We start from the raw sequence: 17,606 nt of genomic DNA, 5'->3' as shown, positions 1-17,606 counted from the left end.
TAAATCCTGCAACCCTGCTGCTTTGGGTGATGCCCTTGCTTTCTTCACCTCCTGTTTTCTGAAACGTAAGGGTTTACCTCTGCAAGTGTTTGTGCTCAAGAAACAAGGGCCATAAGCTTCATTTGTTTTATTTAAGGCGGGGTGGTGGTGGTAGGAAAATCAAGTGGCGCTTCTCACAAGCAAGGTGTTCCAGGACTGTTTCACCTGATGCAGATTGCAGACACACAATGTATTTCACTGTCTCCTCACAGCAAAAACGTGCTGCAGAGAATAATGATTGCCTCCAGTTCCCTACAGGAAACATGTTTCCCCCCATCCTGAGATGCACAGTATACATTTAAAGCACATGATGTACCCCAAAGAATATTGGAGACTATAGCTTTTTAAAGGGGTCGTGGGAACTGTAGCTCTGTGAGGATGAAATTACAGTTCCTAGGATTCTTTGGAAGAAGTCATGTGCTTGAAATATATGTTGAAGGGCTGTGATCATAAAAACCACCAACATAGTTTATAGTACACCAGTCAGAGCTGGGGGTTTTTTGTCTGTTTTTTGCACTTTTCAAATTGTATCAAACTGCTTTGAATTTAATTTGGATCAATTCTTTCTTATGTTTTAATCGATTATAACAGAAGCTGTAAGAACCACTGCTTTGAACTTTTAAAACTGCAGGGATATATGGAATTACTTTAATATATGCCCCTGCACCCCATAATAATCTCATTGTTTGTCCTCATGAATCTTCTTCTAATTGTTCTAATTCAGAATTATAGATGTCATACATTGCATGTCATGCATGGGACTTGTTTGCAGATGCTTCTACAGTGCTCCTTGCCCCTTAATGAATTCTGTCTCAAGCTAGTTTTGAAAGTATCATGGGCAAATTTTGAATTACTCAGAAAGGAACTGGGTGGGGGTTTCCTTCCTGGAATCAGAGCTGGCAATCTTTCTGTGTTATTTAATAGCTGCCACCAGTTTCTGAAAACATATGAAAAGGAAATATCTTAACAATGAGCAACCACTTCTTCAAATACTAATTTGGTATTGTGCTTGATTTGCTTCAGCAATGCAGCTTGACTTTATCAACATTTCCCCCTCCATTACTTTGTCTCGTTGGTTTGCTTTATTTGGTCTAAAGCAATATACAGCTAGAACATACTTTCAGTGTTAAATTACTATAGATTTAAAGGGTGCCATATTGGAAGATGTTATCTACTATCTACCTCTTTGAACAGCTGTCCATTTGGGACACCTTCTGCTGCCATTGTGGTCAAATGAACCCAAGCCACTTGAGAAAATTCTGAATTGCAGCAAAGATGCTTTTCAATAACTCAGCTACTCTAAGAAGGGGATGTAAGTGTTTTCATCAGTACCTAAGAAGAAACTACTTATGATGGAACAACAAATTATTGTGCTGAAGGCATCCATTTTAAATTCCAGGGAAAACATTACACTGTTGTTGTGGAGACACAAAGAGAGACATAGTTAAAAACCGCATAAATACATTATTATAGGTACACCTGGGTATGTCTTTTGTGTGGAAATGAGAAGTCCATTTTGCTCAGATAACCTTACTTTCAAGTACATCTGTATTCACGCGTCCATTGGTACTTGTTGGCTGGGCAGAAAAGCTACCCCAAATGCCTTGAGGGGAGTTGGTGCTGACCAATTCATGTTGCCCACCATTGCAGATGTGCAGTAATTATGCAGTAGGGAAGGAAGAACGCATGCTTGGAAAAAACCTCTTCTTTGTCAAAGGTCTTTAGAACATATTCCAGACTCTAATTCAGGGGTGAGGGACCTGCAATCCTCCACAAGTTGTTAGATTCCAACTCCCTTCAGCCCCAGCCAATAATCATCATCATCATTTTTAATTTGTATACCGCCTTTCTATACTCAAGGCGGTTTACAAGCTGAAGAAACAAAAAATGTCCATCTTATAACAATCTAATGCAATGCAAAAATGTGATAATAAAACATAACTTTAAAATAGGCATCCTACATCAAAATAGTAACATTCAACAAACAATTAGAATAGTATAAAATAATAATAACATATAAAAGTTAAACAGAAATCCACTCAACAGTTACAATAATATCTAAACTATAATCAATAAAACAACGGCAAGCCACAGTACATAAAACAATACAATACACATTGAGAAGCAGAGGGTAGAGCAAGGCAGGTGGAAGGAGGCCTTGCCTGATGGAGTCTCTCCCCTCACAGTTCTTCCTCCAGGAACAGCTCCCTTATGAGGACTCCTAGGGCCGGAGGGTGGGGCAAGGCAGGTGGAAGGAGGCCTTGCCTGATGGAGTCTCTCCCCTCTGCAACGTGCATAATGCCAATGTTCATTGCATAACTTTTCAAAATTGATTTTGCATGTTTTTAATTTTTAGCAATCTATTTATTGGGTCCAGAGGAGTGTCCTATTTTGATGTCATATTTGATCAACCTGTTGGATTTGTGCTTACTGTGTTTTCTTCCCATTGTTTGCAGCGAATAGAAAGTTCTCCTGATGAGACTTAGAAAAGCAGGCAACAGACACCTGTGGAAACAAGGAGGAGGACGATCTACTAGTTCCCAACATTCTGCAGCATTTAGGTGCTCTCAGAAGTCACATTTCGCTTGAGCTGTTGGTAACCCCCGTGGGGCAAACCTAGCATCATCTATACAGTGTTACTGCTGTTCTGCCACTGCTACTGCTTCGCATAGGGCTCACCCACACTTCCACTTGCCCCGCTGCTTCCTCCAAGGAAACCTGCTTTTTTTTTACAAACCTCAGTAGGGCTTTCCACAGATTGACATTTGCTTCAGTTTAGTGGTAAAGAATGGTTTTTTTCTGGGGAAAGCGGCAGGGCAAACGGAAAACCACTTGGACCTGTGTTTTGCAGCCATCGGACAAGCATGAGGATGTGGGTGAGCCCAGAGTGATGTACCCTCCCCCAATGTTTGAGCTGTATTTGTTTTTAATGCCATTCTAATCAACAGATGTGTGTGTACATATGGAGACTGTTTGCCCACCTCTCTTGTTTTCAGTCCTCCAAACCCTTATGGAGAGATGATATGCCTGCCAAAATGTGAAGCTACATCTGGTCACTTCCCTATGATCCCCGAAGACAGTGCAAGCCACTCTGGCAATTGATCTGTGGGCATAAATGCTGCTGCTAGCAAAACATCAGAATGGGTTATTGTTTTTCTGGACAGGGGCTGTCTTACAAACATGACACTCTTTCACACACAGGAAAAATGTCCAGTGTGTTTAGTAGCATTGACATTTCATGTCCTGTTTGCATCATCCATGGAATGCCTTGGTGCTCTGTGGCTAAGGTGGGTGGGTAGAAAACGATTATTAAACACCCATTGTCTGCCCCCAGCGTTCACTTTCTGAAGGTGTACAATAAATAAGTCCTTAAAGGATTTGCCTTTTATATATATATAGAAGTGCTACTATTATAGCTGTCTGACAAAGAAGGTTTTTGCTTTTGAGACTCAACCTCATCTACAGACCTGGGCATGTCACAGTAGAACCAAATAACTATATTTTAAGTTGAATATCTGTGCAAAGTTTCTGACTTTCCTAAAAGAGTAATGCCAGTGTAACTGTGAGCTTCAGTTGTTCTTTGTCAAACAACTTCTTGCATCGAGGGTTCTTTCATATGCTGCTTAACAGTTCACTGCATAAATTACTGTTCTTCCCATGAGTCAGATGACACAAAGCAGAGATCACTGATACATTATAGGACTGTGAAGACGTCATATTATTGTGACGTCATATTACAGAGCAGGAGCATACTTGCTGTATCCACCCTCTGTGACATTCAGCACACTGTCTAAAAGAGTCTCCACATATACAAACTGCACTTGCATATTCCTGCTTGCACAAAGGGTACACACAGACAGTTTGTACATGCTTAGCTTTATCAGAAGTTACATTGAACATATGTTGGAAGCGGGGGCATGATCTCATTTCCACCTCGCTAGCACATTACATCTACCCAAAGGGTTACATCTGCATAGTCCACTCTTTAGATCCTTGGTTGGGATTTGAAACAGACCTTGATTTTACATTTGCAGTGTTTTGCCATTCCATCCTCTCTTGAATATATCTCTGGAAATCTGGAAATCAGAAATGATTCCTGGGTATGGGAGGGGAAGCCAGGATTCAATAATTCCAGTTCAAAATGTCCCTCTCCTTTATTTGTGATAAATTTTAAAAGACACTAAGATGATGAAAATGTTGTACTTATATGTGGCACATCTTTTATAATAGGGATTTCATTTAAAACATGTAGCGTGGATTGGCTCAGGACAACAGTAAGGATTTCATTTTAAAGTGATTGCTATGATACAAAAAGCTGCAATGCTTATAGCCCAATAAGTAGTCTCACTTTTTATTGGACTTACTCCCAAGGCAGTAATCCTAAGGCAGCCTTTATGCTGGTGCAAGCTTCCATTGATTTTAGCAAAGCTTCTTCTGTCTGTCTACTGTGATATTTGTGCTGCTCATAAAAGCAGGACGTAGACTCCAGCAGAAAGTGATGTGTAAATGCTCAAACACATATAACACCAGTCAATAATTTATTAATGTATTTAGCCACAAAAACCATGAAGCTACATATAACAAAGAAGTGAAGAACACTAATATCAATGAAACACGGCTTAAGTCATGTTCCTTGTGTTAAATGATCTATAGGCAGATGTTGGGACTAATCTTGTTACCTCTGTGGATTGGTATCCATTTTTCAAGCAAGGTTTATTACGAACCACAAAAAAAGAGTGAGCCACGCAGGTTCTTGCCAATGCGATATATTTTAATTAATCTCCCTTCAGTTGCTGCATTGCACTTTTGAAGACTCGCCTTTTTAAAAGTTTAGCAGTGGCAGGCTCTTTGCAACACTTGGCAAATGCGTTTAGGAGAACCTTGGCCGTGCTTCCCCATTCAAATGTTATTACACTGAATTTGATGAGGTATTTAATTAAAGAATTGACTCAAATGTAATTTGTGGCGGAATCTTTTCTTATTACATTTGTCACACGTGTGTGAGAATATACAAGTGCGGACGTTAGATAGGCATCAGATTGAGAGCTGCGTTGAAAGCTTCAGTGATGCCGTTAGCTAATTTTAGACTCTGAACTTCACGGTTTTGGAAACAGTCTGTGTGACTTTTCTTGGATGCAGCCTCTCTGTAGCCAGGCGTGACATTCTGGCAATAATTCTGTGTCTGGCAGCCCGTGTGTGTTATCAGAAATGTTTGGCCCAACCCATCCAGCTGAATCAAGTTATGATGGGAAAAAGCTACGGCTTATGCCATTCCCACGATTGTCCTAGTGCTCTCACTTGTGTATGTGTACCACTGAGTGAGAGCTAAAGTCCCTTTAGGGGACTTTTCCCTGTGCAAAGGGCCAAGAAGCCCATCCCTGGTGCTAGCTGAAGGCACTTCAAAGTGGTGCCCTGGAAGAGGCAATGAGGTAAGCACACGAGGTGTACACACTGAAAATGAAAACACAATATAGGGTCCACTGGTGTTCTTGTTTCGGTGGATACCAGCCCTTTTGTTAGAAGCTGGAATTGGAATGCACATCATTTTGGGTACAGCTGTCCAAGGTTTGGGAGGGGTGGAGGTTTAAAGAATATCTAACACCTTATGCCAGAAGGACTGTTTTGGTTCTCCTTGCCGTAGCTTATTACTTTGTCTAACCATGTCTTTGCATCCACCCACCTTCCCTTGCCTGCTTTGCAGGGCACGGGGAGAAGATCAGCAATCTGCTTCTCTGTGATGATGACCAGCTGTCAGGGTAGGACTTTGGGGCAAGACCCAATTCAGCAGAATGCAGCAGGGTTGGCTTCCTCCGTGTTGAAGTAAGTGAAATAACACATGTTAAATAGCCCTCTCCACTCCAGTAAGACCATCAAGCTCCAAGTGTAGCACTGTGGAAATTGGCCTGTGTAGAATAGGACACATTCCTGTACAAATGCTCCATACAAGAGTTCCTCTGAACCCTAACAGAGCCACCTTTAGCATCTTGGGACTCAGCTATACAGTTGCAAATATAACGTTTTAAGTGCATTATACAAATGTGACACTAGATGGTGCCAGTGAGCTAATGGCAAATTCCACATATATTTTAAAACATTAAAAAAATATACAGTGGTACCTTGCGTTAAGTACTTAATTCGTTCCGGAGGTCTGTTCTTAACCTGAAACTGTTCTTAACCTGAAGCACCACTTTAGCTAATGGGGCCTCCTGCTGCTGCCGCGCCGCCGGAGCACAATTTCTGTTCTCATCCTGAAGCAAAGTTCTTAACCCAAGGTACTATTTCTGGGTTAACGGAGTCTGTAACCTGAAGCGTTCCAATAGCTTTTCAGCCCATATTCTTCGGGCCATGCTAGGACTTGATTTCTTACTATAGTATTATTCATAATAAACAAATTTATGGAACATTTTAAAGCACAAACCTCCTCTTCTTGGAAGTCTAAGTCTCAGTGAGTTCAACAAGGACTTAATTATTCAAAGGCTACTGGAAAGCACCATATAGAATGCAAAGTCAGGGTAGGAATAGCTTATAATGCAAGCATCTCCTATTGAAATGTCCTTTTCTACAGAAGTATTTAAGGTGCAGAATCCTGCACTGTTTTTCACCTGGTCATCCTAGCTTGTAGCTACTGCAGATCTATATATATCTCAGTTTCCGTTCCCTTTTACAGATAGATAAGGAAAAAGGTGGTGGAATAAGTGTTTTCTTTTTTAAAAAATATATATATTCTGATCTGAGTTGGAGCTGTCAGTACTCCTCTTCGTGTGTTGCAGAATGAAGATGCAGTTTAAGGCTGTGTACTTTAAGGCTGTGTTCCAGGAAGTCTTCTCTTCTCATGAGGTGGCCAAAGTATTGGACCATAAAGAAGGCTGATCGCTGAAGAATTGATGCTTTTGAATTATGGTGTTGGAGGAGACTCTTGAGAGTCTCATGGACTGCAAGAAGATCAAACCTATCCATTCTGAAGGAAATCAGCCCTGAGTGCTCACTGGAAGGACAGATCGTGAAGCTGAGGCTCCAATACTTTGGCCACCTCATGGGAAGAGAAGACTCCCTGGAAAAGACCCTGATGTTGGGAAAGATGGAGAGCACAAGGAGAAGGGGACGACAGAACGAGATGGTTGGACAGTGTTCTCGAAGCTACCAGCATGAGTTTGACCAAACTGCGGGAGGCAGTGGAAGACAGGCGTGCCTGGCGTGCTCTGGTCCATGGGGTCACGAAGAGTCGGACACGACTAAACGACTAAACAACAACAACAACAACACACACTGTTCATGTAGAACACATTTGAAGCATTGAACACATTCTACCCCTCCAAAGAATCCTGGAAACTGTAGTTTCTCCTCACAGAACTAGAATTCCCAGCACCCTTAAACTACGGTCCCCAGGATTCTTGGGGGCAAAAAAAGTGCTTTAAATGTATGGTGTGAAACAACCCTTCCCAGCCTCCCTCATGAAACTGCAGGTCTCTGAAGAGAGTCAATTGATTAAGCCAACAAGTCTGTGGCACAGCTAAGATCAAGCAAAATGAATGCATTTTCATACCTACATTTGTAGGTACAAGTATACCTACAGAAGTAGTTTGCGGTCCAGCCTTGTAGAAGGGGACTGGAGTATTCAAGAGGTCAATGTCCTTTTATTCAGACAAAAGGTTTTGGAAGCCAAGAATGTCCATCTGGCAGCTAAGCGTAAGACTTTGGAAAGATCTTTGTGTCGACTCAGTTCAAATCTGGGCTTGGTTTCAACAAGATGCAAACAATGAGCCATTAAAACTCTGGATGTTTAGTTCTCTGTGTATCTGCTGTCTCGCCAAGGCTGGATCAACAGCCATAAAACAAAATGTGGTTGACCTTTGACGAGACCATTAGCAAGGCTTCACCACTGAAATTAATTGGGTTCATTTGAACGATGTTTGAGGGGACAGTAGTTCTCAAGAAAAGCAATCTCATAAGGTAGGAATACTCCCTTGAGTGTCATGTACTGTTTCTGTTTGCCTGGTAATACCCTGAAGTGAGATGAAATTGGGCAACCCTTATCATTGAAGACTGTTGCCTTTTACGAAAATACGAGCTAAGGGAATCTTTCCAGATTGAAGGCAACTTGTTTTAGAGCCCCTTTTGGAAGGGGTATAGACTCTTTCCCATCAGCATTCAGTAGGAAAGGGTTTTCCAGAGAGAGAAAACTAACAGGGGCTGCCTAATTTACTTCCTGTTGTCTGCATGTAACATTGCAGAGATAGTAAAATTGCAGAAAGGGCAGAGAAAACATTAAGTGTCTGAATCCAGCATGTCACACTCATTTGCATGTTGGATAGAATTGCATTTCATGTTTTATTGTAACTGTTGGACTAAGTTATTGAACAGAAGGGTGCCTGGCCTCCCTGTCAGCTACCTATCCTCAGTAAGAGCGCTGATGCTGGTTCATCTTGAACCAAAGTGACTCCGGAGAGAAGGGCTCACAGATCTGGTCAGGGAGAGGGGAAGCTTTATCTTTGTGAAGGGGAGAGGGCTTTGAAAAACTGGTCTCCCGCTGAATGCTTCAGTTAAGGGATTGCTAAACCTTGCCGGCTGAATCACCACAGACTAAATCACTTTTGCTGAAGTGAAATCCACCTAGGAGGGGAAGCAAGAGCTGCCCTAGATCTATCTTAGAAATTCCTATTGGCTTGAAGTTGCAGAGCCACAGAAGCCTCTGCTGGCTCATTCTGGAGTTCCCTCTTGCAATGCTCACCAGTTGCTGTTGCAAGCCTATCTACTGCTGTCTGCTGATTGGAGTTCCATGCTGCGATGTCTCAAATTCTGCATCTAGAAAGAGGTGAGTGGGCAAGTTCTGAGTTCCAGACTATCCCCCACTCTAGGGCTGCCGTTTGTCCGTACATATACTGAATACTGCATCTACGTCGGCAATGCCGTTTCCCCATAAAAATAGCTCTAAAACGGCTTTTTTTTGCCCAAAAAGCTTAACAACTTTGGGTAAAACTAAAAAAAACTCACCAACTTTTCTGTCCGGATCTGTTTGAAATAGGGCAACCCTACCCCACCCCCATTCATGGGAGGAGGAGGGTTGTTTATTATTATTATTATTATTATTATTATTATTATTATTTTATATTATGCATTCTGTGTTCTCAGTTTGTGTTTTTATGTTGTGAACCAGGTGAAAGGTGGTATTCAAATTTAACAAGAATCCCCGCAATGGGAGGAGCTCCCGCTGCTCGGTCCCTTCTCCTGCCAACCTAGCAGTTCAAAAGCACGTCAAAGTGCAAGTAGATAAATAGGTACCGCTCCGGCGGGAAGGTAAATGGCGTTTCCGTGCGCTGCTCTGGTTCACCAGAAGCGGCTTAGTCATGCTGGCCACATGACCCGGAAGCTGGACGCCGGCTCCCTCGGCCAATAATGCGAGATGAGCGCCGCAACCCCAGAGTCGGCCAGGACTGGACCTAGTGGTCAGGGGTCCCTTTACCTTTAATGATATAATATCTTTTAAGTCTCAGGTTATTCCAGGGCTGGTGGGATACACATGGCCACTTTGCACCTCACAGGGCATGCAGGCAAGCATAGGGTTACCAGACGTCCCTGGTTCCTGGGACAGTCCCCGGATTTGCAAATCTGTCCCTGGGAAACATGGCAGCGGCAGCCTCAGCAGCCCGGAGCCAGCCTGGTAGCGCAGTTGGCTCTGGCTGGCTTCAGGAGCTGCTCGCTGCCGTGGCACCCGCCATTTTTCCTCGTTGGAAGTCCCCATATGATGTGTCTTGTGCGCAACACATCATATGGGGACTTCCGGCGAGGAAAAATGGTGTGCGCCACAGCAGTGAGCAGCGAGCAGCTCCTGAAGCCAGCCAGAGCCAACTGCGCTACCAGGCTGGCTCCGGGCTGCTGACTGCCACTGCCGCCGCCACTGCCGAAGGGGAACTGGGGACGTCCGGCGGTACAGGTCTGCCGCCTTCCCCCTTTGTTGTGACTGATATGGGGAGGCTCAGGAGTTGCGGGCGGCCGTTGCCCAGTTTTTTAAAAAACTGCACATTTATGTTTCACAGGGTGCGAAAGAAGGGCTTTGCACCATTTTACAATATGCATGTGTGCTTGGGCCCAGGGTCTTTTGCCTCACCATCCCCACTACTATGACTCCCTGTTGCTACTCAGCTTCTCCCCCCCCCCCCAAAAAAGTGTCCCCGGATTCACTGAAAAAAATCTGGTATCCATAGGCAAGCAGCCTTCTATTCTTCTCTGGTAGCTTCTCTGCTTTTGTGGCAAGGGAAAGAGCCCATTTGTAAAAGCTTGTATTTGTGGGGGATGCAGAGAGAAATTTCTGAGGAGATGGGAAAGGCTACAGTCCATGACTGCAATTCTAATCTCACTTGCCCAGGAGTAAGTCCCATTGAATTCAGCAGGGCGTACAGAGCTCCTTCAGAGGGGACATAGCTGGTACTGCACTACAAGTTTCCTTTATTCACCAGTGCACATTTACAGGGTAGGCAGTAGGGGTGAAGGGAGGAGGATTCCGGCTAAGAAAGGGAGCAGGAAACAGCAACGCTTCTTGGTGTGATTGCCTTGAGACACGATACTTATGTGGCACTGCAATGGCAAATCACACCAGGTGTGATGCATCATTGATGAATGATGCACCGATGCATCATTGATGAAACTCGCTAACGAGAAGATTTGGAAAGCTCACATGAAAAGGTTTGTGTCTGTATGCACCCTAAAAGTGTGATCCTGTGCATGTCTACTCAGATGAAAAGACCATTGAGTTCAAAGAGACTCCTTGGTAAGTGGGGATAGGGCTGCAGCCTGAGAAACTGGTCCAAAGTCAGTGCAGAAAACCTGGCTGACTTCCGTGAAATCATAGGTCAGGAACTTACTGAGCTCTCTGGGACACATTAAGCCATGTTCCAAGTTTTCCTGGTATATCTTGGCACAGCTGGCTTGCTTCAAGTCTTTCCACTTGAAAAAGAATCAGCGATAGCCTATCACAACAGAAGTTCAGAGAACACTTCTCTTTCCTCAGTTGCCAGTGGGCTTTCCCTCGATTATAACTCTGTGGAGACTCTCATAGTATTTCAGTTTCATTCCTCATCTTGGTATTAAGTTTCCATATTGAACATTCTACCCCCTTAAAAAAAACCATAGCTATCAATCACCCAAAAAACCACAGAAGATGGTCACAGGACAATCAGATACCATAGAACAGAGGACCCTTGCACCTTCAATAATGATGTAGAAGAGGGGATGTTTTTCCATCCCTGTAGCAACATGACATGGCAAACTATATCTGCCAAGGGTCCATCTTCAATGCAATTATTAAAGGCACAGAAGCCCTGTACTGTGGTGCAGGGGTATCCAACACGATGCTCCAGGCAGCATGAACAACTGTGAAGGATGATGGGAGTTGTAGTCCAACAATATCTGGAGGGCATTGCGTTGGCTTCCTGTGCTCTGGTGAATACAGTCCCCCCCCCCCCAAAAAAAAACAACCTTCAGCAACCTGCCTTGGGCTCTGCAAGTAGGCACAGCTTCTTGAAATCCTGACTCGGCCCAAAACGATGTGGCGGGGGGGGGTGTCGTATATTTGTTCTCATTTCAGATAGCCAATCATCTGTAAGGATTACACAGATCTCCATAGCTGTCAGCTGTCCCTTATTTGGTGGGAAAGTCCCTTATCCCAACGCTGTGTCCCGCTGCTGTCCCTTATTGATGATGTCCCTTAAATTTCCCGGGTTTCAAAGTAAGCAGCTCCTCTCCCTCCCTGCCTGCCAGCCAGGGAGGAGGGAAGCTCCAACTGTGTTGCTTGGCTGCGTTGCTCACCCAATAAGGAGTCTAAGAACGACTGGGGGGTGGAGCTTGCATGCCTTGCGCCGATCAAATCGGCCGCATTGCCTGGGGACTCGCCTTTGCTCAGCGCTTCCCAGCAGAGAGGTGACGGTGGTTTTCCTTGCTGCATCCCCTTTGCTGGGTTGCTGCGCTGTGGGAACCACCGCTTGAGGCTTCGTTTGGCTGCTGGCTGGGCTTTCTGCCTTTGGCTCAGAGGGGCTCAGAAGTTGAACATGCCTGTGTTCGGAAAATCCCTTATTTTGGCTGCTGATCCCTTATTTTCGAGGCTGCTGGTCCCTTATTTTCAAATCTAAGTTGACAGCTATTCACAGATCGCTGCACTACAGTTCAAAACATACACATGGACACAAACACGCCCACCTACCTGTTGGATTACTCGATCTGACCCTAATTTCTAATGCACCATCTTTACTCTATTTGGAACAAGAGGAACCTATTCATTTGACTTACCAGCACCTGATTTCCAGTTGCCAAAGAGATAAAAGATGTGCCTGGCAGTGTGCTTTCGTGCTCTAGGAACACTGATGCCTGGTGTGCTATTTCTTGATGCGCTGCAGGTGCCCGGAAGGAAGAGCCGCAGGTACTGCAGCAAGAAAGTACCAGAATGACAAACTCTTTATCACTTGCAATAGCTCACATTTCCGCATCAACAAATTTCCTCTTTGTTTGCTGATTTCATTTTCTCTTGGAGCAAGCACTCTTCTGTGCTACCTCTCTGCTGTCTGTTTTATGCTGCTGCTGCAGCAGGAGAAAATAAACAGAAGGAAATTCAACTTTGCTTCTTTGCTGGAATCTTGAATTCCTGAGGCATGAAATATGTTGTTGTGATATTAATAATCTGGTTCATTTAACACAGCATTTCTTGGCACAAAAGTGGAGACAAGAGATGGCATTGTTAGGCATCACTTCTTGCGGGCGGCGCCTTGATGCATAGTGTCCTCAAGCAAGAGGAGACAGGTGGCTTGTTACTTAGCAACCCACCAATTTTTTTCTCTGTTCCCCCCTCTTCAGCCTTCCCAGAGTGGGCCCCATGCTTGAGTAGTTTGCTATGATTCTGCAACAACTATGACAGTGAGACACTTCCTGTTTTTATTGGCTGCCTGGAATTGTAGGGTGTCTGCCTAAACTGCAGGTAGGAAACACAAACACCTCTACTCCTAATTGGAAGGTGATGATTTCCCCTTCCTTCTCATGTTTTGTCACATTGCAAATGGCTATTCTTCACCTGGCAGTTCTTGTTTTGGCGTGAGGAAGCTAGAAGAACAAGCATTGTTCTTGGATTATCCTAATTAGCAACTTGTGGACAGACCTGCAGGTCTCTTGGTTGTGGCAGGTGTGCAGATGCAACTCAGTCTCCCAATGCACAACCCTTTTGCTGACCATTCCGTTTTTGCAGGGGATTGGAGACCAGGTTTGCTTTCTCCATCTTTAGTTTAGGAACATAGAAAGAAAGATGCTCTGTATTGAGCCAAAGCATTGGTCCAGCCAGCTCAGGACTGTCTACACCATGGGTAGGCAAACTAAGGCCCGGGGGCCAGATCCAGCCTAATCGCCTTCTAAATCCAGCCCACGGACGGTCCTGGAATCAGCGTGTTTTTACACGAGTAGAAAGTGTCCTTTTATTTAAAATGCATCTCTGGGTTATTTGTGGGGCATAGGAATTCATTCATTCCCCCCAAAAAAGATAGTCTGGCCCCCCACAAGGTCTGAGGGACAGCGGACTGGCCCCCTGCTGACAAAGTTTGCTGACCCATGGTCTACACTGACTAGAAGTGGCTCTCCTGGGTTTTTGATTGGCGTCTCTCACAGCCCCAACTGGATATGTTGGGAATTGAACTTGGGAACTTCTGATAAGCTACCACCCTTCCCCGACCACTCTGTTTTTAAGGTTTCTACAGGAATGATGGCTAACAGCTGACCCGTGCACCACAAGAAACTTGATATGCACCATGCCAAAAATAAAAAAGGAATAACCCAACAAATTTGACATGCACTATGCAAAAAATAAAAAAGTAATAAATATTTTGCTAGAGTAGCCCAAAGTTCTCCAGAGATGATGATGATGATTTATTTGTACTCTGCCCATCTGGCTGGGTTTTCCCAGCCACTCTGGGCAGCTTCCAACAAAGACCAAAAATACACTAAAATGTCACACATTAAAAACTTCCCTGAACAAGGCTGCCTTCAGATGTCTTCTGAATGTCAGGTAGTTGTTTATCTCTTTGACATCTGATGGGAGGGCGTTCCACAGGGCGGGCGCCACTACCAAGAAGGCCCTCTACCCTGTTCCCTGTAGCTTTGCTTCTTGCAATGAGGGAACCGCCAGAAGGCCCTCGGCACTGGACCTCGGTGTCCAGGCAGAATGATGGGGGTGGAGACACTCCTTCAGGTATACTGGGCCAAGGCCATTTAGGGCTTTAAAGGTCAACACCAACACTTTGAATTGTGCTCGGAAACGTACTGAAGAGAAGAATATTAACCTTCAGTCATTACATTAGAATTACCTCCTCTGGAAATTACCTCCTCTGGCCAAATTTCCGCAGTCTGCTTGTTCGTCCTCTGGTCTGAAAGGAAATATCATCATTTAGTTAGGAGGTGGGAAGCTCCTACCATTTGAGTGCTATGCCACTTCTGACCCCTGGTGGCAAAAATGTTTTCATGGGCCATTTGTTAAACATTTCGGCACCGAACTGAAAGCTCTAATTTATCCACCCTTTGCTGAGTATGGATGACAGTCTTTGACTATAATTGCAAGACCTAATCATCCCTGTCATGTCATGTTCTTTGAAAAACTTCTATATTTGGTTTCAAAGAGGTAGCTATCAGAGAAACACTAATGTCTGATCTAGCAACTTCTGGTTGGATGGTCAAAAAAAATGAAAGGGACGCAGACCTCGCTCTTTAATTATTTCTTGCTTGTCTTTAGGTGTTGAACCGAGATTGGCAGTACTTGTTCCTATAAAAGAAAGACAAGAACAGTGTTAAGACATTCAATAACTTCTCTGGATTGCATGAGTAACATACTGTATTATTAAGGTAGCCTATCCTGCTTTACTTTTTATTTTTTGCCTCATAATTATTTGCTGATTTTGTTGTCTATGAGAAACATGAACAATCCGTGTTGCTATGCATTCCTTTCTCCTGAAGCAATGAGAAATTTCTGGGTTTAGGTTTGTAAAGAGGTGTGCCAATCTGAACTTCTTCTATGGTTTATTTCTGTAGATTGTGGCATGAGTAAACGTTGACAAACATAAGGTAAAGGACCTCAGTCAAAGGCAACTATGGGGTTGTGACACTCATCTCGCTTTCAGGCCAAGGGAGCCGGCGTTTGTCCGCAGACAGCTTTCCAGGTCATGTGGCCAGCATGACTAAGCTGCTTCTGGCACAACAGAACACCGTGATGAGTGCCAGAGCGCATGGAAACACCATTTACCTTCCCAACACTGTAGTACCTATTTATCTACTTGCACTGGTATGCTTTCGAACTGCTAGGTTGGCAGGTGCTGGGACAAAGCAATGGAAGCTCATCCCACCACGCGGATTTGAACCACTGACCTTCCGATCGGCAAGCCCAAGAGGCTCTGTGGTGTAGACCACAGCGCCACCCATTATGATTGTACAAATCTTTATCTTGAACATGTTCTAGAAGGCTGCCTGGGCTCCTAATACATTATGTAAATGATCACCACAGTAATCTAGTGTTACCAGCAAAATTTAATTAACGTCTCATGTAAAGATAATGCGTTCCTCATACATAATATTGCAATGAACCTAGGCCCCAAGACAACCAGTTGTTATGTCGCACTCGGGGGAACATTCTTTCAGTTACAACCGAGCAGAGTAAACAAAGTGGGAAATGGGAACTTGTAGGGAAAAAACAATGAAACAAAGCTATACAGTGGTACCTCAGGTTACATACGCTTCAAGTTATATATGCTTCAGGTTACAGACTCTGCTAACCCAGAAATATTACCTCGGGTTAAGAACTTTGCTTCAGGATGAGAACAGAAATCGTGCAGCGGCGGCGCGGTAGCAGCAGGAGGCCCCATTAGCTAAAGTGGTGCTTCAGGTTAAGAACAGTTTCAGGTTAAGAATGGACCTCCGGAACGAATTAAGTACTTAACCCGAGGCACCACTGTATAGGTGTTACAGCAAATCACTTATCCCAAAGACCCCCTCCCCTTTCTATAACCTAACATTGGTTCAAAGTGGTATTTAAACCCTGGATTTCCAATGGTTGGTTAATTCTCACAACTTCCAACACAGACCTTTTTTTCACTCTATGCTCTCAAGGACCAGCCTGGCACTATGGGCTTCTTCACATTTCCACTTCTCCTGCGCCTAGAAAGCACAAGTCCAAGCAGTTTTCTGCTTGTCGCATGTTTTCCTTGCAGTTTCCCCTGAGAAACAAACTCTTTACCACTGACTCGGAACAAACTGTGTAGTGACCTCATCAACAACGTGCCTCCCTCTTCCCCCAAGTATCAGTTATGGGAGAGCGAGGCCTGGAGATGATGCCTTTGAGAAACACAACGTGATGTTTTAACTTTCTTTCTGTGCATGGTATCTGATTATGAGCTTTGTCTCCCCTGGGTTTACTAAGAGGATGCTTGAGTCCAAGATTTCTGGGTTTTCCTGGGGGAAAGCAGAAGTCTGGATGAGCCCTTAAACTTTGCATGCTAAGCTAATTAATGGGGATCTGGGCTATACTGTAGACCCTGTCAATAGCCCCAAACCGGAGAAAGATACTTGAACTTGAGTCCCATTAATTTAAAATGAAACAGAATGGTCTATACTTAGCCAGCCAGCCCTAGTATTTATTTATTTTTTTGTAGATTTGCTTTGTTTAAATCCAATTTTCATGTGGTGCTAGAGCTTGGGGCACTTTCAGATGAAAATATGTTGCTGTAAATCAGAAGCGATTCCTTTGAAATAGAAACCCAAGCAGGCTATGTATATACCAGCTCCTGAATAGGTTTTCACCTCTCCCCGGTTTGCGGAAATGAAACCAGAAGCAAAAGCAACAATCCCAGACTGCCACAAATCCTGATTTGTATAATTGGTGAACAAATATACGTTATAAAGCTAATGATGGGTTTTTTTGTTTTTGTTTTTTTTAAAAGATCTCATTTGCCTGACAGCATTAATAAATGGATGCAATGTAGGATACTCACTATTCAAATTTGTTTAAAGTAAGAACTTTTAGATGTTTCTGGATTGTGCCTCTACTCTTCCATACTACTCTCCAAAAAACAATACTCCAACAGGCTATTGTTGGTACAATAAATAGGCAGTGATTGCATCCATTGAGAGTTGGTGCCTATGCAAAAGTGACATTCTCTTATCTGTTAATTAGTCTGCATAATCCTAGAGTGATGCAATGCTTGCAGTGTAAGCATGAATAATAGTTTAATCTCTCTCGCACAGAGCATTTACTGGCAATTTTGCATACCAAGTGATTGGGGGTTTTTCAGCACTCCCTGTATTGTCTACATACTCATTCCCCTTTGGGATAAAGATCCACAGCTCCACTTTCATAATTGAAATCAACGACATGATGCAAGAGAGAGGGCAATGCTATGAAACACGAAAGCATAAAGCGTTACTTATATACCATTAATGCCAACTGTCCTCATGGTGGGCAAGAAAGGAAACCTTATTTTGAGCCTTTAACATCCCTCACCCCCACCCGCAGTTGTCAGGGACTGCAGGACTTAGGCCAGGAACCTTGCATACCC

The 17,606-nt window shown here is 43.8% G+C and overlaps 1 protein-coding gene and 1 long non-coding RNA gene across 5 annotated transcripts in view; both read left to right on the top strand.

Annotated features, from left to right (window-relative positions):
* Window positions 1-4,998, top strand: part of PECAM1 (platelet and endothelial cell adhesion molecule 1) — a 44,323-nt gene extending 39,325 nt beyond the window's left edge. For all 4 annotated transcript variants that reach the window (XM_080994521.1, XM_080994520.1, XM_080994519.1 and 1 more), the window contains one exon: window positions 2,496-4,998. In XM_080994521.1, the coding sequence (XP_080850647.1) occupies window positions 2,496-2,525 (30 nt within the window). In that variant the 3' untranslated portion in view covers window positions 2,526-4,998. The remainder of the gene's footprint in view (window positions 1-2,495) is intronic.
* Window positions 4,999-5,441: 443 nt separating this feature from the next.
* Window positions 5,442-16,670, top strand: LOC308471251. Its single transcript, XR_013982842.1, has 3 exons — window positions 5,442-5,859; window positions 12,880-13,000; window positions 14,795-16,670. It is a non-coding gene; the product is annotated as an uncharacterized lncRNA (long non-coding RNA).
* The last annotated feature ends 936 nt before the right edge of the window (window positions 16,671-17,606 follow it).

This window comes from Podarcis pityusensis, assembly GCF_964106645.2.
Source record: "Podarcis pityusensis genome assembly, chromosome: 2".
NCBI lineage: Eukaryota > Metazoa > Chordata > Lepidosauria > Squamata > Lacertidae > Podarcis > Podarcis pityusensis.
The sequence above is the reverse complement of the archived record's forward strand: the minus strand, read 5'-3'. Positions and strand labels throughout refer to the sequence as shown.